Here is a 19499-nt window from a genome sequence, read left to right as displayed (position 1 = left end):
GAGTCTTTTTGTACAGCTGTTAATTTTACATTATTAATAGGGAAAAAATCCACACAATTAGCTTTGGTTAGTGGAGATGGAGGAGACAAACAAAAACATATGCTTTCCTTCCTTTTTCGAAATACCGTTTGGTGAATCATGGGTGACTACATTATTTTTTATTTTTGGTAGCATTTCTATGTTGAAAATTTAAAAACAATTTGGTGCATTTTTCTCAATATTCCATTCAGTTAGCTTTATTTTCAGAATATATTACACTGGATCTTTCTTGAATAAGTTCCTCCATTTCTTTTTGTTTTTCCTCTAACTTATTCTGAGCCTCTATGGTACAGTCTTGCTATCTATCTTTACTGTTAGTCCTTTCATTTCCTTGTTTTAATATGGACTCTTTTGACCTCAATTGCTTTTGTTTTAGAGATGAGTACTAAATTGCATGACCTCTAAAGGCACATTTAAGTGTCCCATTTGTATTATATATAGCTATTTATATCATAATAACAATATATATATATAATTTATTTTCTTTAAATCCTGCTTATCTTAATTTCCGTAATCAACCATTCATATTTGCAATAATGTAGGTAGTTCACACACACACACACACACACACACACACACACACACACACACACACACACACACACACACACACACACACAACCCCTTTCCCCCACAAACAACCATAAACTCAGATGCTTAACAGTTGTTCCAACCCAGAGCCCAACTCAAGAAGGGACTTGATTTATGAATGCATATACAGTTGCAGCTGTATGAGAAGACATGCAACATTTTGCAAATACTGGCAAAAATTGAGAGATTTAATTAACCATTGTCAAGTCGTAGGGGAGTCCTTTTGTTCTTTAAATATTTGCACATAATATGACATTTGAAATGTATTTATTATTTTGGAACTATTGTGAGTGTAATGTTCACTGTTAATTTTTATTGTTTATTTCACTTTTGTTTATTATCTACTTCACTTGCTTTGGCAATGTTAACATATGTTTCCCATGCCAATAAAGCCTTTACATTGAAATTCAATTTAGAGAGAGAAAGATACATTTGCATAGTAAAACAGTAAGTTACTTATTGTTATTATTATTGTTGTGATTATTATTCCAAATAGTAGTGGTATGGGTAGTAGGGGTGATGGTAATGATAACAGTTTAGTGATGGTAGCAGTAGAAGTAGTAGTAATAATGATGGTAGTTGTAGTACTGATGTAAAGGTGAGGATGACAGTAAGTTAGTTATAGTTTCATTTTCTATGTTTAACCTTTTATATTTATTATATTTCTACTATTGACTTATTTTATTATTATTATTTGCAATTATTTATTATTTTCTTACAATGTATATTGTACACATTGCTTTGGCAATATTGACGCAATGTTTTTCATGCCAATAAAGCAGCTGGAATTTGAGAAAGAGAGAGAGATTTTCCAGGCATTACTTTGGTTGTGTTGTTCTGGGAGGGGTTTCCATGGCCACAGGAATCACTTCCCAAATGTGGAAAATTCATCAAAATAATTTCAAACTACAGTCTGACTCGACACAAACATACTAAACACAGGCACACACTGCTCAGCTATGTTTAATTTGAAAGAGACTGATGTGCATAGAAGAATGAGAAAAGAACGTGTCAGTACTGTAATTTAATTTCCCAGCACAATAGCTAAAGAAAGAATAGCCAAGAGTCCAATTTCTTGCCAAATCAACCCAACCCTTTACTGAAAACAGCTACAGTATGTCAACTGAACAAAGTTATCCATCTCCCTCACCGAAGTCAGACAGACACAGACAGTCAGACAGACTTAAAACTTAAATGTTTATTTCTTGCATCGCAATACACAATAATGTGAAGAGTATTTTCTTTGGTTAAAGCATAAAGTATTGCCTGTGCCTCTTAGAAGCATGTCAGTAAGATTAGCATGATTTGGCTATTTGGTTTCAACATCGTAAGAAATTAAAATAATTTTTTGGTAGCATTTCTATGTTGAAGATTAAAAAAGAATTTGGTGCATAGTTCCCCATATTCCAAATTGCTTTATTTTTCAAATTCCTTTTCCTGAAAACAACTTGAGAATTCAAGGAATATCAGTGAGTGTTTGGACTATTGGCCTAAATAGTATACATGGTATTCCTACAGGATTAACCAACTGATCCACAGGATTTTTAATGGTAATCAATTGTTTGGTCCCCACAATAATAGTAAAACAAACATGTGTGTGTGTGCGCGCTTATATCCTCAGTTTGCGTGGGTTCACCACCCTGCCGATGAAGAGCAGTGCCCCCGAGGCCTCATCCCTCACCAGGAACAGGAAGGGGCGGTCCACGCGGTACGACAGTGGCGCGTGGACTTGGCTGGAGCTGGCATACTGGGTGCCCTCTGGGGCCATCTCCATAACAACCTTATGATTGAGGCTGCCAAGCTTCACCGTCTGAGCCGTGATCTTAGTCAGGTCTGTGTCTGCCAGAAATTCGGCAAGACCTGGAGAGATGGAGAGAGAGGATGTGAGAGACGTGAAGACAGAGGAGAGCAAGATGAAGAAAGAGGGAGAGAGGTACAAGCACTCACCCAGGTCAGAGAGCAGTGGCAAGAGGTCAGTGGAGTAGCTGAATTTTAGGACAGGTAGTGTAAGGGCAACTTGCACGGGGTGAAGGGTCATGGAGAGGTCCTGAACAAACTCAGCCGTCAGGCTCTCCTCCACCAGGGTCATGTTCTGAGTGACATCATCAGGAAGGAACACAAACATGCTGACGTCATCCTGCATCTGGATCTGAGCAATCTGGTGAGAAAGGGAGAGGGAAGGAGGGGCTCAATAGAGGTTTTCCCTGAGGCAAACTTTCATAACTGGCTGTAATAAGTAATAAGTAATAACCATTGAAAAAAGTTACATTTCTGCATGTGTACTCACTGTGCAGCCCAGGTCTGGGTCAACTCCCATCTTCACTGGGTAATTGTCCTGTTGCATCATGGGAATGCGGGCGGGAACCTCTCCATCAAGCTGGAAGTCCTCCATCAATCCACTCTGACTGAACCGAGTTATCCACTTCCCTACACAAACACAGCATTTTACAAACTACACCCCATAAACGAGTGCACACTTTGGGGATAAGGGTAGAGAATTGAACCGCAGACAGACTGTCCTTACCTTTGAAGTAGGCAGCACCGAGAGGAACCACACCAGAGTTCCGTCCCAAGGGCTTGGACATGAAGCGGTCGACCTTGCCACCTGTCTGCTGTTTGACCCAATCATTGATCTCATTCACATCTTTAGCCCCACCCATCAGAGCCTTGGGCCGCACCCCATACTGCTTTTCCACCACTCCAAAATATTCCGGTTTCAGACGCAGTCCTAGAGAGTTACACACACACACAAATACACACACAGGTCAACAAACATACACAATAAAAATACACACAGACTGTTCAAAGTATCACAGAGACGCATGTATGCTTATACACACACTCACTGCGGGCCAGGTAGATGCGTGCAGCGATGCTGAGGCCTTTGCCAGGTGCTCTGAGTGAGACCAGTAGGTCCCTGAGAGTGTCGTGGAGCTGAGGGTCCTGAAGGGTGTGATACCTTAGAGCTCTGTACAACCACCTCTCTGAACGATCCGGAGACGCTCCTGAGTGAGAGGGGGGGGGGGGTAAATACCAGATAAATACCAGACAATGATAGAGTATAACAGTGCTGAGGCTAACTAACCCATGGAGAGCTGAGTGAGCACTGCAGAGATGCTGATGGGGGCCAGGAATACGTTGGCCTTGTGGTCGCGTCCCGCCAGGGCCCGGAAAAGGTTGTAGCCGAAGTCAGAGGTGGCGGCAGCCATCTTGGCTCTGGGCGTGGTAAAGAGCTCCACAGCTTCCTCTTCCCCTCCCGTCCCCTCTGTCTCCGACTGCACAGGATTGGTTGATCCAAAGACACAGGAAGAAAGAGAGGAGGGTTAATGGCATGGCTAGTTCATGAAGAATGAGGAAAATAGAGAGATAAACTACTAGAGGATGAGGAGAGAGATTCTACATGTCATCTCTCATAAGAAAGCCAACGGGATGGAGCGCATATAAAGAGACATGAAAGTATGAGAAAAAGAAAGGAGTATGAAAACAGAGATGTGGAGTGGTCTCACCAACTGAGCATAAGAGAGGGAGAGGAGGGCCCCCAGCCACAGCAATAGGGTTGTCCACATCATCCTGCAACACAAGCACACAATCAATTACACACACATTATTATACAAACATACATCCAGAACTAGGCTTAATCTGTGTCTGGGAAACTGGCCCATAGAGTGTGAGTCAGACTTTCAGTTTGTGAGGGTGATTCCCTGCAGGCCAAGGCTCTTGGGAAAATGTGGTTTTACCTTAGAGTAAGTCCCTCCATCTCACCTGCTCAGCAGGGTGTGGAGCAATGAGTTCTCAATAAGGTCTCTCTGTCTGTCTCTCTATTGCTCTCTGTCAGCATCTCTCTTCACTTCTTGCTCTACTAGTTGGAGATGTGTAGACCTTTGTGTGTTCAGACTGAGCTCCATTACATCCTATTACTGAGTAAAGACTTAACTATATAATATATCCTAAACTTCTGGCTCTCCACTCACACACATGGTGTAGCTAACACACAATACAAGCAGGCTGCTGTGAAGTTCACACCTGTTTACTAGCTAGCCACACTAGCACAGCTAGTATTGGTAATGAGCTTAGTGGAGTGAATAGAGTCATACAGAGAGGTGAGCAGACAGAGCAGGGAGAAACTGAAGGGTCACAGGAGGTGGAGATCAGAGGATTCTTTCCCTCTTTCTTTCTCCCTCTCTCTCACATTCTTTCTATTTTACCCCCACACACACGTATGCTCTTGTTCCCTGCACATCTGGTTGTCATTAAGGTTCTCCTGGTTTCCCAGATGAAAAAAACATCCATAACTGACCTCAGACCACACACTTCTCCTCTCAATTCCTTTCATCTTCTCCTCCCCCTCTCCTCTCTGTCTGCAGGCCTGATGGTTAAACCAGACACTTGATCTCTGAGTTCCAACCCAAAGCAGCCAGCCAAACCCATACTGAGAGATCTTCCTTCTCTCTGCACTGAGTCCTCTACCATTCACAATCACAAGCACGATGAATTTAAGACAAAATCAAATGGAAAATGGTACAGTAGATATTGGCTGTAGGGCACACAGTCCTCTTGATCTACACACATTTTTAACCCACAAATTAAGAGCATTTCCAAAACGCTATATCGACTACTTTTTCACATTTGTGTTTTTTCATCAGAAATTATTGCTTATGGGTACCTTCATGTGTGTGTAAAATATTGCTGTTTTCTTATTTTTTTATTAATAGATTTTAGATATTTTTTGCAAAACGCTGCATTAGCTGGAATTCCAGCTAATGTACGTACCCTGTATATTCGACTGTAATATGTCGTTGTCTCACCTAGCTATCTTAAGATGAACGCACTTCCTGTAAGTCGCTCTGGATAAGAGCATCTGCTAAATGATCAAAATGTCAAATGTAAATGTTTTATATACAGTATTACTGTATTTAATTATTATATATTTTTTTTTATCAATATTGATGTAAAGAATGTATAATCTGTACATTTATTTGTAAATAGATATAGTTATTTGTTACATTTTACAGTTTAAAACCTAGCAGTAGCCTACTACTTATTTCTCTGAGAGTGCGTCGGATATTTAGCATATTGCAAAACAAACATGATTATTTGTCTCTTTGAAATGAAACCATTAAGTGATATTTTAAACAAATACATGTCTGTCATTGAACAAACCCATGCGATGATTAGATAGTGAAAAGAATGCACCAATAAAAGCTCATACCAACAGTTCTGAAAATATATAGTGTTTTAGAGTTGCTTGCACATCCTGAGGTAGCCCAAAGGCCGGCAGATGAACCAGTCAGTAAAGTGCTCGGAAAGAAAGGGAAAAAATGTATAGTCACACTATGTAACTCTGTTTTACAGACAAGTATTAAAATGTCAATCCTGATCAAATGATCCCATTTAAAGGGTTGGTGAGTAACGGATTACATAAAAACTCACGGAATCAGATACTTTACCAGCAAGAATATTGTCATCAGATTCCAGATACTTAAACAAATATCTGATATATGATTACTTCTAGGATTACTTTTAAATTCAGAAAGGATGTTTATGAAAAAAAACATGACACCTTTCTAGTTTCTTAATGACATTTAAATCAGCATAAAAAAAGCCACAATCAGAGAGTCTGACCACAATCAGAGAGTCTGACCACAATCAGAGACCACAATGAGGACACACCAAATGCGTTTGATGGATCGCAGGAAAAGAGCAGGAATACGTTTTTGTAGGCTACAGTCCAAGGTATGTCTTCCAATGAAGCGACTGTCGGCATCCAAAGATTATCCAACTTGAATAAACGCGTGGAGGTAAGGATGACAACAGTGGTGTAGCCTACGGGAAACGGATATCACTGATTATTGATATGTAGGCTGCATAACGCATTGATGTGAATCGCACTGCTGCTCTCTCATTTAACTATTTTCGGATTGTGGATGATGTGATGTGGATGGCTGTTCACAAACGTATATGTGTATTTTAACCAAATAATGGTTGAATTGAAGAAGTTTAAGCTGCCTGTCAATCATTGTTTTTGCGGCCAGGGGTGTTTTCATTAAGGAAACCGTTTACCGTTTAAGAACCAAACAGAAGCATACAGAGCAAAACGAGAGTTTCTATTAGACAAATTCAAGTAGGTCCCTCCACGGTTCGTTCCATTTGCTTCCGTTTAAGAAACATTTTGCAACAGAATAGGCATAATGAATATGCCCCAGTGGACAGCCAGTATAAAACACTCTTGCAACACATAGTGCAGATCCCAGCCTATGGAATAAAAGTTTGAGGGAGTTCCTTCGAAACTCACCCTTGGTATAGTGCTACATACTGTCAAAACAAGTTTCACGTAAGAAGACCACATAGGCCTTACGGACACAACTCACACACTTCTGATAGACTTAAACAGTTGAAAATTATCAAGATGTCACCAACAAAAATATGAACAACAGGCCTCTATCAAATGCAGCATATGGGACACAAGCGCTTTTCAGTAGTACTCAAAGCATGCCATTCTGAGAGCAGCATTTATTTTTCAACTCAAAGCAATGAGCCCAATGTGTCCTCTATGGCAAGAAAAATCAAAAACAACAGAGTAGGCTAATAATTCCTTAGTTTTGGGGTTATGCTCAGGTAAAACAGTTCGGCTAATCTATATTTCCATGTCCTATTATTGAAGATCAAGGGGTTTTAAATGAATTGTAATGACAGTAAATCTGACAGATGTTGGGTAATAATGTAAAGACAGCCTAACTGTATTATTATCTGTTGTAGAAAGAAATGGGTTAGAAGAATCCTACATAACCAACCCAGAAATTAAAATGGAACATCCAATGATGGCCATCTATGTAAACTTTAATATTGATTTATCCTGTAATAGATGTTCAATTGATAATATGAATTATTGTCTTCTTAAGAAGGTTGATGTTTATTGGGATGAGTCTTGTCCTTGAGGCAGAACTGAGCGATTTCCGATTGGTGGGCCAGCTGCAGAGTCAAAATTGTCTGTATTGTAAAAATGTGTGAAAGAAAATAGCTTTTTGGTCTTAATTTAAGATTAGGGTTAAGCATTAGGTTGTTATCAGTGTGGTTAATGTTAGGGTTAAGATTAGGATTAGATTGAATGACTTTGTGGCTGTGCCAGCCAATGATCACTCTGTAGAGCTGCCCCCAGAACAAGATTCATGATGAAAAAATGCTAGCCTGCACCTGTTAAGGGGAGAGTAATCTGAAAGTAATCAAATTACATTACAGAGTTTGGGTAATCCTAAAATTACATTACAGAATACAATTTGACAGGTAACTATTAACTGGTGGGTCCTGTGTGGCTCAGTCGGTAGAGCATGGCGCTTGCAACGCCAAGCGTCGTGGGTTCGATTCCCGCTGGGGCCACCCATATGTAAAAGTAGTGGCCCCAGCCGACTTGTAAGTCGCTTTGGACAAAAGCGTCTGCTAAATGGGATATATTTTATATTTTAACTGTAACGGATTACATTTTAGAAAGTAATCTACAGTGCTGAATATGTGTTTTTGCCTGCGTTACAGATGGCTATATCAGTCGCTAATACAGGACTAGTAAATATTATTATTTTTCATTATGATTTGTCAGGGGTGCTGCAGCACCCTCGGCACCCATACTTCCCGCAGCTATGCACATAACCTTATATTTAAAGTCTTTTGGAATGCAGATTTTACACTAAATAATAAGTAATATTTCCTGGGGACAGGAAATGCACCGCATAGTAGGAATGACCCTGGTGTATCATCATAGTGGTCTCTGATCTGTGGTCAGACTTGCTCAGGCATAGCAAACTTAAACTTGTGCCTTTTTTCAATGCTGATTTGAATGTCATTGAGAAAAGAGATGTGTCTGATATGTTTTTATCATAAACATCCTTTATAAATTTAAAAGTAATCCCAGAAGTTTTCATACAGATTTTCAAAAGTATCTGTAAATCTGATTACAATGTTACTGCTGGTAACGAAACGGATTACAGTTAGTTTTTTTGTAATGCATTACTCCCCAACTCTGCATATGATGCATAAAAGTACTGACCTTTCCAAGCGGTTATGGTCCACGTCGCCTGTACGTATGTCTCTAGCAGTCGTGTCTCCAGTGGAGTGCTGAATGTACCAGGACGATGCACACAGCCGTGAAGCCAACTTTTACCCGCCCTTCTCTGACGTAGCCTGTTGGGTTGGGCAAGAATCTGGATGGCTGTTTTGAGCGCAAGGCGCATCCATGGTCCTCCCTCACTGCCCCAAATTAACGGTGGTATGTTAAGTTTGACGCTGAAATGTTATAACAAATCTTAAATAAGTCCGTTTTTAATTGCATGAATGTGCTGGAGAAAATAGTTCAATTATAGGTTGTGAGGTATAAGCCTAAATCTAAATCCATTGAAAATGAAATAGACTCCCCTGTTGTTATATAAAAACATCCAGTCTTGCTCATTCACATGATCACATCCACCATTCACTAAAACATTGAGACTTCATTTCTTTAATCAATACCAGAGGTGAGAATCATCAAAAAGTAAGACATCAAAACAAAACACAAATACTGTAAGACAGACAGTGCACAGCCAAGTGTAAAAAAACACATTTGAGTGTTAATCTGCACACACAGTGTAGTATGGGACAGGTCCATGGTCTCTCCTAAATCATTGGGTTGTAATCAGGGGCATTCACTGGGGAGGGGAGGGACTGTGCGAAGTTGTCAGGTGTCTAGGGGTAGGGGCTGTTGTTGATTCTGGACTGGGAACTGTGCCAATAGATTGGGATAGGGTTTTGCTATGTGAGGGCTGGGCTCCATATGAGACCAGCTGGTCAGGCAGTGTTGCTCAGGACAGAACAGTGAGAGATGGGTTAGGGCAAGCTGGGCATCAGTGTTGCTCAGGACAGAACAGTGAGAGATGGGTTAGGGCAAGCTGGGCATCAGTGTTGCTCAGGACAGAACAGTGAGAGATGGGTTGGGGAAAGCTGGGCATCAGTGTTGCTCAGGACAGAACAGTGAGAGATGGGTTGGGGCAAGCTGGGCATCAGTGTTGCTCAGGACAGAACAGTGAGAGATGGGTTGGGGCAAGCTGGGCATTAGTGTTGCCCAGGACAGAACAGTGAGAGATGGGTTAGGGGCAAGCTGGGCATCAGTGTTGCTCAGGGCAGAACAGTGAGAGATGGGTTGGGGCAAGCTGGGCATCAGTGTTGCTCAGGACAGAACAGTGAGAGATGGGTTGAGGCAAGCTGGGCATCAGTGTTGCTCAGGACAGAACAGTGAGAGATGGATTAGGGACAAGCTGGGCATCAGTGTTGCTCAGGACAGAACAGTGAGAGATGGGTTAGGGACAAGCTGGGCATCAGTGTTGCTCAGGACAGAACAGTGAGAGATGGGTTAGGGACAAGCTGGGCATCAGTGTTACTCAGGACAGAACAGTGAGAGATTGGTTGGGGCAAGCTGGGCATCATTGTTGGTTTAGGAAGGAACTGTATGAGAGGGATTGGCACAGGAACTGGATCCTTGCCCCTCCACTTGGGTGTTGGGGTTTCCCTCTACTTCATTCAGGGGCTGTTGTTGCTCCTCCCCCCCGACAGGGACGCCACACTGCATTCTCTCACTTTGTGGCTGGTCACTCTGTACGTTGTTACTGCTATGGGGACTGTCGCTCTGTACGTTGTTGTTACTATGGGGACCATCGTTCTGTACATTGCTGTTGCTATGAGAGCTGTCACTTTGGGTCCTGTTGCCATTGGGATCATCGCCGAGGGGACTGTTGATCTGAATGGGGCTGGCGTCAGGGGCTGGGTTAGTGACGGTGCCCAGGAAGATTGGAGCGAGGGAGGCGTGGTCTACCAGGGCGAACAGGAAGGGGGAGTTTACAGAAAAGATGGGAACAGAGCGCATGATGGTGATGGAGGTGGCTGCAGATGCTTCGGCCCCCTCCTCACTCAACTCCACCCCGCAGGCGTGACGCATGCTGGACACCTGCAGAGGAACCGCTGAGACACCGGACAGATTAGGACTAGAGAACAAAGAGCCCAGACCTGAGAGAGAGAGACACCAGAGAGATTTTGATTGACAGAATAGTAGAATACACAACATGCTATTTCTAAATTTAGTTGTGCCTCAGCAGTTTTTTTGCTTGATAGGTCAGTCACTGACAGTCACTCAATAAGACATGTCAGCTAATCATTTTTAGGTTGGTAAATTAGTCAGCTATATACACTTGTAGTAATCATGGCTGTATACCGACAGGGCACGCAGGGCACATGCCCAGGGGCCCTGAACTCCAGGGGGGCCCCATTGATTTTGTTAGTCACTATCAATCAGATATCATATTTAACATGGAATAAATAAAAATGTGTAAAATTACAGGAAATTTGCTGTAAACTGCACAAATGTCTCTCAGCCACATGGCAAAATGAGTAAAATTACATGAAATTTGTTACAAAATTTTAACATTTTCTCTCCACCCCAGGGAAAAATACAGATGTGTGGAATTACTGAAATTGTACTTTAAACCTAAAAATGTTCTCTTCGCCGTCAAGAAGGGGACCACTATAATGTTTTGCCCGCAAGGTAGGGGGGCCCCATTGTCTCACATCAGAAGGCTTCACTCCTACGTGATGTACGTCCCTCAACCGATCTCTCTTGTAGATGTGGTGGAACTCATCTCTAAAAATCTAGATTTTGCCCATCCACCTAACACTAGTTCCTTATTCTGAAAATCATTCTGCTCTCGTTAGCTACCGACTACTATGGCAAACCATGCTCGAACACCTGAGCGAACGTGTTCCAGCGAGCAGCCGAGTCCAAGCTTGTTTGGCCATACGGTAGCATCCCTGCCTTTCGTTTCATCTGGATTGGTTTCAGACTGGTTCAGCCAGCAAGCAGACACTAGATAGCTAATGCTTAGGGCCCCCAAAAGGCTAGTGCTGGCCCTGCCTGTCCGTTTATAGCTCACTTGAACTATGACTAGGGCTTAAACTATGACTCAAGTTTTTCCAGACCACGTGATCTGACAGAGGAAAAATTCCTGGCCAAAACTATTTAACTTTCTGTGCTAGTTTCTAGACAGATTGGTACGTTCTGGGAGGCAACCCATGTTGCAGCATACAAGTCTGTACTAGGACCAACGTCAGTTTGGCAGAGAGGAAAGAGTGGAGCTGAAGCTACCTAGATGGAGCTGGAGGAGGATATTTTCAATTGTGTATTTCACAAGTGAGTAGTTTGCATGCGCCATGACGTTAGCATTACAAGCTTAAAACCCCTGACTGGCTGTGGCTAAAATTACCCTAGCTATCTGCATCCACATTGTGTGTCCGTCATATTTCTGAGGGGATTCTTTTTAAACCCCACCTACCAAAACAAGTGATTTGTTGGAAGAGTTGTCTGTCTCGAAAATCACCTTCTCAGAATTGGCCAAGAGAACCAGACATGATTCCCAGACCTAGTGCTGTTGCCCTTGGTCATTTCTTACACTACTTCTGTTCTCACCCATGCTGGTCAGCGCCTCCTGTAGCTCTTGGCGGTACTGCAGGGTGAACTTGGGCAGTTGGACCTGCATGGTCCTCTCCTGAGGTAAACGTCTGTACAGGTCAGAGATATTCAGCTTGGCCACCAGCGATGACACGTTTCCTCTTCCTGGCAACGGCATCACTACCAGAAAGCTGGTGTTTCCCTTAAATGGAAAACGTGCAACCTGCAAACACAGAAGGGGTGTGGAGATAAACATTTTAGAGAGGGAGACTGCACCAACTGCACTGTAGAGAGATTGAGAGAAAGAGAATGGAGGTGAGAGAGTGGTGGAGAATAAAACGTATTGTTCTGTCTACGTTTCAACAGCAAGGACTTTTCAAAACAAGTCTCGAGTAGAAACTGTGGTGTGTGAAAAGATAGAAAGGGAGGATGGAGACAGAAGCAGACAACAGAACAGATACAGCTAGCCCAGCTCACCTGAGCCCCAAGCTCCCCATCTTCTAACAGGCTCAGTGGATACTTGGCTGACCGCATCATGTCTACATGGACAAAGTTCTTATTGTCCAGATAGAAGACATCCTTCTGTGTGAGCTGAGGGTCGAAGCGAGCCTCCCACTCACCTACCAGTGACAACAGGAGAACAAGCCACACAATTGTAAAAAGGAGACACTTGTATACAAACGTCAAAGACATTATTTTAAACAAGGAGTGAAAGGGCTTACCTTTGAAATGCACAGCATTGATCAGCATGAGCACCACATCATGTGGAATACTGGTCAGGAAATTGGTCATGTGACCTTTGGTGGTGTCTTCCACCCATTGGTTGACATCTTCCACTGAGATCAAGGGGGCAGGCTCTGATTTGTAGCTACGCATGGATTCTGCAACAAAGGACTGGTACACCTCAAACTCTGCGAGAGAAAGAGAGAAACAAATATATAAACACATAAACATACACCAAAATAATCCAAAACATTGTCAGACCTTTACTGCATTACCAAAGGCAGTTGAATGGATGTGCTTTATAATTATGTCAGTAGACTGCTATTTTCTGGCACAGAGCTGCAACACTGAAATATATACATAAACACACACACTCACTCACCTGGGCGCAGGTACATGCGTGTAGCCACCTGTAGGGAGGTGTTGGTGAGGTGTTGGAGCAGGCTGCCCAGGGATTCATGGTAGCAGGGCACAGTGTGGGCGTGTAGAGAACTTAGCAGCAACTTCTGTGTCTCGTTACGAGCTCCTGATAGGGGCATCACAAGGAGGCAATGAAAATGTTTTGATTACATTAGTTCTTTGAGACAAAAGTTAATAAGTCATAAGCAGACATACACTTACAATCTCACAGATACATACTCACTCTTGACATTATACATGTCTCTCTCTCTCACACACACACACATGTGCCTCACCCAGTGTGAGCTGTGCTAGTGCAAGGGCCACGCTGAGGGGTGATATGATGACGTTGGGCTGCTCTGGCCCTGTCTGCAGGCTGTCCAGTAGCTGCCTGCCCAGTCTCTCTACAGCACCCCCTACTGACCACTGGGCCTCCTGGCTGAGCACCTGCTCCCCGCAAGAGTGGTACTCAGTAGCTACCGTACCAGTCTCATCCTGAGAGAGAAAGAGAGAAAGACTAGGGGTTAGACTGAGAAACTAGGGTAGGGTGCTTTAAAAGTATTGTAGTCAATACTTTTCTAATTTAAGGAAGGTTGATTTGTTTTGGGGTGAGGTTATGGTTGGCCCTCTTACAGTCAGTCCCAGCCAACAGAGGCAGAGCAGCAAGAGTACAGGCAGATGCAGCTTCATATCCCAACAGCTAGCCTGCAATACAGAACAAAGAAACCTGTACAATAATATAACATATATTCAAAGATGCAGGTTCTATCTAGGACCATTTAAGGGAAATAGTCTGAGGCAGATGTAAAAGGTTTATTAAATGACTAAGGTTTGTTTGTATAGAAGTAGATACACATACAAAATACTTTGACATGAACACAAAAGGCTGGTTTGATCTCAGCTCCTTCTAAAGTTCAACAGTGATTTCACAGGACTAAATTGACCTAGTTAGGCTACACACAGTGACCAAAAAACAGTGACAAGCAATACTTTCCGTAAGGGAGGGCGCTAGCAACAGTGCTTGGACCCAGAAGCGAGCCTCTCCCAACACAAATCAACTGGAAACAACTTTTGAGAACAATGGACCACACCCTAAACATTTCTTCACAGACAGCATGAGCATGTTCACAAAATGGTTCCTCATAGAAATAAAGTTAGACAGCAACAACGCTGCACAACCTGTGCACACACTGTGGGAGATTGTCAATTGGGCAAAAGCCTGTCCTTTTTTAATTCTTTAGTAGGCAAAAGCAAGTGTCTGCTCCCCTCTTCGATCACCTACTTCAACAGAGGATTTACAGGAATATCCTCACAGCAGGTAGCATGGAAGTGTTTTAAAATACACCATGCCCCTTTGAATCAGATGTTTTCTTCTCAAAGGAGTAAAGCCTGCACACTTTTAGAAAACAATATGCTACTTATCCTTTTATCTTTCAAAGCTAAATTCGTTTTGATCACTTTACACATTTATTTTAGGATTCCACACCTGTAAATATAATTTGCCTGGTGATGCGAAAGAGTAGAAATGGAGAGTCTCATTTAATAAAAACGCATTTGTTTCCTCTCCCCAGCTGGAGGAAAGGAGGCGAGCAATCCAATTGGAATTCTCCCAATGGATTCTGATGCAAAACATTTAGTCTGTTGCAAAACATTTTGCAACAGAAACGATTTACTCTAAAGGGAAAATGTTTTGCAACAAAAACAGGATTTTCTATTGGACAAATATAGGTAGGTCCCTCCCTGTTTTGTTCCGTTTGCTATGTTTGCTTTTGTTTGGTTCTTAAACGGTAAACGGTTTCTGTAATAAATACACCCCTGAAAAGGACTATGGGGTGCTTTTATCAGAGAGGAAGAGGCGAAGCGAGATGGTCCACTCCCGTTAAAATCTGTGTACTTGGGAATACAGTGATATGCAGACCATATGCCTTCCCACCTTTGGGACAACAACGCCCATTGTTAGGGCGGAGACAAGACCGTCTCGTCATCATATACTGTACAGTATCTCTGCTTTTATACATTTCACATGTTTAGCACCAATTAGAGTCCCCTGGGAAACATGGACCGAAACTATGGTTCCTACCCTGTCACTATGGGCTTGTTTGACATTGCATTCGACAGTACAAGCGACTGCCGACAAAAAACCTTGCATCATAAATAACTACTCGTTATTATTTGTAGATCAGTCAGTCACAATTTGCCCATGATACATTATGGTTTTGATCCTCTAGAACACAGCCAATAACTTAAATAATTAAGATTCAATAACAGTGATTATCAATGCATAAGAATTACTGAACCCCTCACTTTTACAGAGCAAATAAAAGAGTACATATTACTGCTGGACATGCAAACACCAGCGAACACTGATAGGTTGAGAGGAAATGAGAGCCAATCAAAAGCATGATTGCTTGGCTAGAGGTCCGTGTGGCATTGCTTTAGGCCTGGTTCTACACTGTAGAGATGTGTGGTGTTTTGCTCTGGGATCAACTGTTTGTCAGAGGGCCAAAGGTTTCTGTTTCACTGCTAAAGTCCACAAACAGCAAACACTGGCCTCACGACTGCAATGGGTTCTCTATGGATGCAATGGTAGTATTCGTGTTTTTATATATATGTATATGACTCTGCTTAGAATCATTAGCATTCATAGACGTAGTAGAAATAGTGGTAGTAGTGATGTCTTGATTGGTGATTTGAGTGTACATTTACATTTACAAAGGGCTCTTTAAAGTCAATTTGAATCTTTTAAAAAAGACTAAACAGTTTGTGCTATTATTATATCACTAGTAAACTAATAGCTACAGCCATACATCTAAATCATGTTCCAAATAGCTTTAAATAAAGAGCACTTACTATACCAGAATTATATGGCTTCATGCACTGTGTCAAAAAACCTACTGACTCCATTACATCAGATACTATCCCTTCCAAGTGAATTGAGGTGGAGAAAACTTACCCAGCCGATGTTTGGTCAGGGGATAGGTGATATAGGCAAACGGGATTAGGATATAGACAGATAGAGAGTCAGACAGGCACGGTGAGTGTTCCCCTAGCTGGATCCTGTAGTGCCCAGTACTCTACTGTCAGCCCCCTCATTGCTCAGTTAATGTTCAACTCTGAATTGATTCAGCAGTGCCACTACACAACCAGAAAATGTAAATATGTAGATATGTGACCCACAGGTCAAACCTGCCTTCATAAGAGCCTTCTTCCCCTCATTCCATAGAAATGTCACTCATCTGAAACATTTAACAGGTGTAATAAATGTAAAAGTTGCCAGTAGCACAATATGTTCACCTTTCTGCTCTCATCAGATCAGTGGTATCCCTTAGGGAGGATGAAATATGCATTTTTTAAATGTCCATCAGAATTTTAATATCTACCGTCTAATAAGGACGTCTATGTTTTTCTATTTTTCTCAGAGGAGGATGGGGGTTGCCGTTTGGATTGTGATATTATTTTTTGCTGACCTACAAACACATTTTCCTAGAAAGAGTTTGGAAACCCTCACAGATAGCTCTACGATAGTGTCAACTTTCAAATGGCTGCCCACTGAAGTGGCTGTGACTATGACAGCTGATATGTTACAACATTAACACGTATGACCTTTAGCATTACAGCACTGTGGCTCCCTCTATTGGCCCTAATGGAGGAAACCCAGAATAAGCACTGTAGAATGAGTTGATATAACATGATTTTGGGCATAATTCTAGTCCTCTGTCTCTAGCCCTTTAGGTAAAATAGAGTAGGCGGTGGGAGATATTGTTTTTCTTGCATGGACTGCCCCATTCCAGCCCTACACCGATGCAAGAACTTGGCACTAACATTGCAAACCCACAATGCACCTGTGAATCAGGGCATCACCTACTCAGCCCCTTTGGGTTGTTTTGCGGTGACTGTTTGTTTACTGCCTCCCATTAGGGAAGCATAAAAGGACCCCATTCACAGCCCCCACCTTACCTCACAAGCCGATGGATTGTGTTATGTATACAGATAGGAGAAGCATAGACTGTCTGCAGAACTGATGTTTTACCTTTACTTGCAATCAGAACAAGTAGCCTGGATGTAGCCTTTTCCACATGTAAACCCTGGTCCTGAAACGCGGGAAAGGAAGATGATTGGCCCCCACATATTTTGTATAAAGACTGACCTGCAACTGGTCCTCCATGTTCCAATCAAATTTAAGCAAAATAATCTGATTTCATATTTGTGCATTTCTGTGTTTTAACTCTAATTTCTAAGAACATCTGGGCTATTTGAAGGGAGGGATCATGTTAAGGACTGAGTTTAAGTAAACAAAAAAATTGCCATACGGTGGCAGTGTAGGATCTGAAGTCAAATGTGTGTGTGTGTGTGTGTGTGTGTGTGTGTGTGTGTGTGTGTGTTGTGTGTGTGTGTGTGTGTGTGTGTGTGTCAGACCGGAGTTCAAATTATATTTAAAATATCTCAATTACTTTCATATGCATTTCGAAGTAAGAATTCAGATATTTTAAATATTGAATATTGGAATGTATTTGGAAATACACTTAGAAAGTATTGGCATGTATTTCAAAATACTAAATTATACTTACTCAGGTATTAACTCAGGTATTTGAAAATAGTAATTGAAATAAATATTTAAAAATACTTTCAAATAGTAGGATATTATTTGATACGGGACATACTTTAAAAAAAACAATCAAATACACATTTGAACCCTGGTCTGATGTGTGTCAATCAATCAATCAAATTGTATTTGTCACATGCTTCGTAAACAACAGGTGTAGACTAACAGTGTAATGCTTACTTACAGGCCCTTCCCAACAATAGAGAGAGAAAATAGAAAAATAATAACACAAGGAAAAAATACACAGTGAGTAACAATAACTTGGATATATACACGGGTTACCAGTACCGAGTCGATCTGCAGGGTAGGTAGATATGTAGGGGTAAAGTGACTAGGCAACAGGATAGATAAGTAGTAACAGCAGCTTATGTGACACGTCAAAAGAGTTGGTAAATGCAGCTGGTAAATGCAGATAGGTAGCTATTTAGTTCAATATTAAGCAGTCTTATAGCTGTTCAGGGTCCTGTTGGTTCTAGACCTGGTGCACTGGTAACGCTTGCCATGCAGTAGCAGAGAGAACAGTCTATGACTTGGCTGGCTGCAGTCTAACAATTTTTAGGGCCTTCCTCTGACACCACCTTGCAGTTGGATGCCAAGCAGTTGCCATACCAGGTGGTGATGCAACCAGTCAAGATGCTCTCAATGGTGCAGCTGTAGCACACTGTGTGTGTGTGTGTGTGTGTGTGTGTGTGTGTGTGTGTGTGTGTGTGTGTGTGTGTGTGTGTGTGTGTGTGTGTGTGTGTGTGTGTGTGTGTGTGTGTGTGTGTGTGTGTGTGTGTGTGTGATGGGGAATGTACTCCCAAAGAAAGGTTGGTTTGCCAGCACTCACTGCTGTTCCAAGGAAATCCCAACTATCTGTCCCCTTATGTCGATCTCAGTTTATACCTTCTCTCGCTCTCTCTCTCACACCGCCATCCAAAAGCCAATGTGGTATGACAGGATTTGAATTACATGGGTGTCCAAAACAAATCACTGCCTGCTGATGATATGTCAAATCACTGCCTGCTAGTCTTAATATGTCACTTTCTTGTGAGAAATTCACCAATTGTGATAAATCCTAAAAAAGCTGCAACAATGAACAGATTCAAAGTTTAAAAATGTTAAGTGCACAATATGACTTAAAAAAATAATAATTCTAAGACTTTAAGATAAACTTGCACCAGGACTACAGTGTGTGAGTAAACGCGTTAAAAAAGTTAATATTTAAGTATGAATGCCACACAAGTGTTGACTCTCTGTCTCACACACACACACAAACACAGAGAGAGAGAGAGAGAGAAAGAGAGAGCGAGAGAGCGAGAAAGTTGTCATGTGCAGTCCTGTACCCAGTGTAAAGCTGGAGGTATCAGAGTTCGCTCACCCTTTCCCTCATAATTTTTGCTTTCTTTCCGGAGTGAGTCCAGACTTCCGCAACTGTAATTCTCTGTATTCTCTGACCGGGAGAGGATGGTGTCCTCGCTCCAGGCGATATGGATGTTCAAGGATGGGGTGATTCTGTTCTGCACACCGTTCCTCCTCCTCCCACTACCTCTGCTGATCGGAACCACGGTATGCGCCAAAGTTGTCGAATAGACTTATTCCAGGGGTACCTACCTCCTTTTGACCTCATCTAGAACTACTCTTTCTACACAAAGAGTAGGCTATCTGAATGATGATTTAGAATATTTCACTTGCAGCCTACTAGT

At 42.0% G+C, this 19499-nt stretch overlaps 3 protein-coding genes across 6 annotated transcripts in view; 1 reads left to right on the top strand and 2 right to left on the bottom strand.

The window, feature by feature from the left end:
* Positions 1-1813: 1813 nt before the first annotated feature.
* On the bottom strand, positions 1814-8777 carry serpinf1 (serpin peptidase inhibitor, clade F (alpha-2 antiplasmin, pigment epithelium derived factor), member 1). The gene is made up of 8 exons (XM_064981649.1): positions 8670-8777; positions 4137-4200; positions 3716-3905; positions 3477-3635; positions 3155-3358; positions 2918-3057; positions 2578-2788; positions 1814-2490 (listed from the first exon to the last, which is right to left on the bottom strand). Exons 2-8 carry the CDS (start codon positions 4197-4199, stop codon positions 2240-2242), a joined length of 1218 nt encoding a protein of 405 aa, XP_064837721.1. The 5' UTR covers position 4200; positions 8670-8777; the 3' UTR covers positions 1814-2239.
* A 323-nt stretch (positions 8778-9100) lies between these two features.
* On the bottom strand, positions 9101-19258 carry LOC135550646 (alpha-2-antiplasmin-like). 3 transcript variants are annotated; one of them, XM_064981646.1, is made up of 8 exons: positions 19175-19258; positions 13845-13916; positions 13508-13706; positions 13195-13338; positions 12812-13000; positions 12567-12709; positions 12108-12312; positions 9101-10654 (listed from the first exon to the last, which is right to left on the bottom strand). In XM_064981646.1, exons 1-8 carry the CDS (start codon positions 19184-19186, stop codon positions 10086-10088), a joined length of 1533 nt encoding a protein of 510 aa, XP_064837718.1. In that variant the 5' UTR covers positions 19187-19258; the 3' UTR covers positions 9101-10085. The 3 variants fall into 3 exon arrangements, with proteins under 3 accessions (XP_064837718.1, XP_064837720.1, XP_064837719.1); XM_064981648.1 differs by lacking the exon at positions 19175-19258 and adding an exon at positions 16165-16319 and having other exon boundaries at positions 13845-13938; XM_064981647.1 differs by lacking the exon at positions 19175-19258 and adding an exon at positions 16165-16319.
* Positions 19236-19499, top strand: part of LOC135550644 (Na(+)/citrate cotransporter-like) — a 19857-nt gene continuing 19593 nt past the window's right edge. For both annotated transcript variants that reach the window (XM_064981645.1, XM_064981644.1), the window contains exon 1: positions 19236-19362. In XM_064981645.1, the coding sequence (XP_064837717.1) occupies positions 19261-19362 (102 nt within the window). In that variant the 5' untranslated portion in view covers positions 19236-19260. The remainder of the gene's footprint in view (positions 19363-19499) is intronic.

This window comes from Oncorhynchus masou, chromosome 12 (assembly GCF_036934945.1).
Source record: "Oncorhynchus masou masou isolate Uvic2021 chromosome 12, UVic_Omas_1.1, whole genome shotgun sequence".
NCBI classification, from domain to species: domain Eukaryota; kingdom Metazoa; phylum Chordata; class Actinopteri; order Salmoniformes; family Salmonidae; genus Oncorhynchus; species Oncorhynchus masou.
Note: the sequence above shows the minus strand (reverse complement) of the source record. Positions and strands in the feature narration are given on the sequence as shown.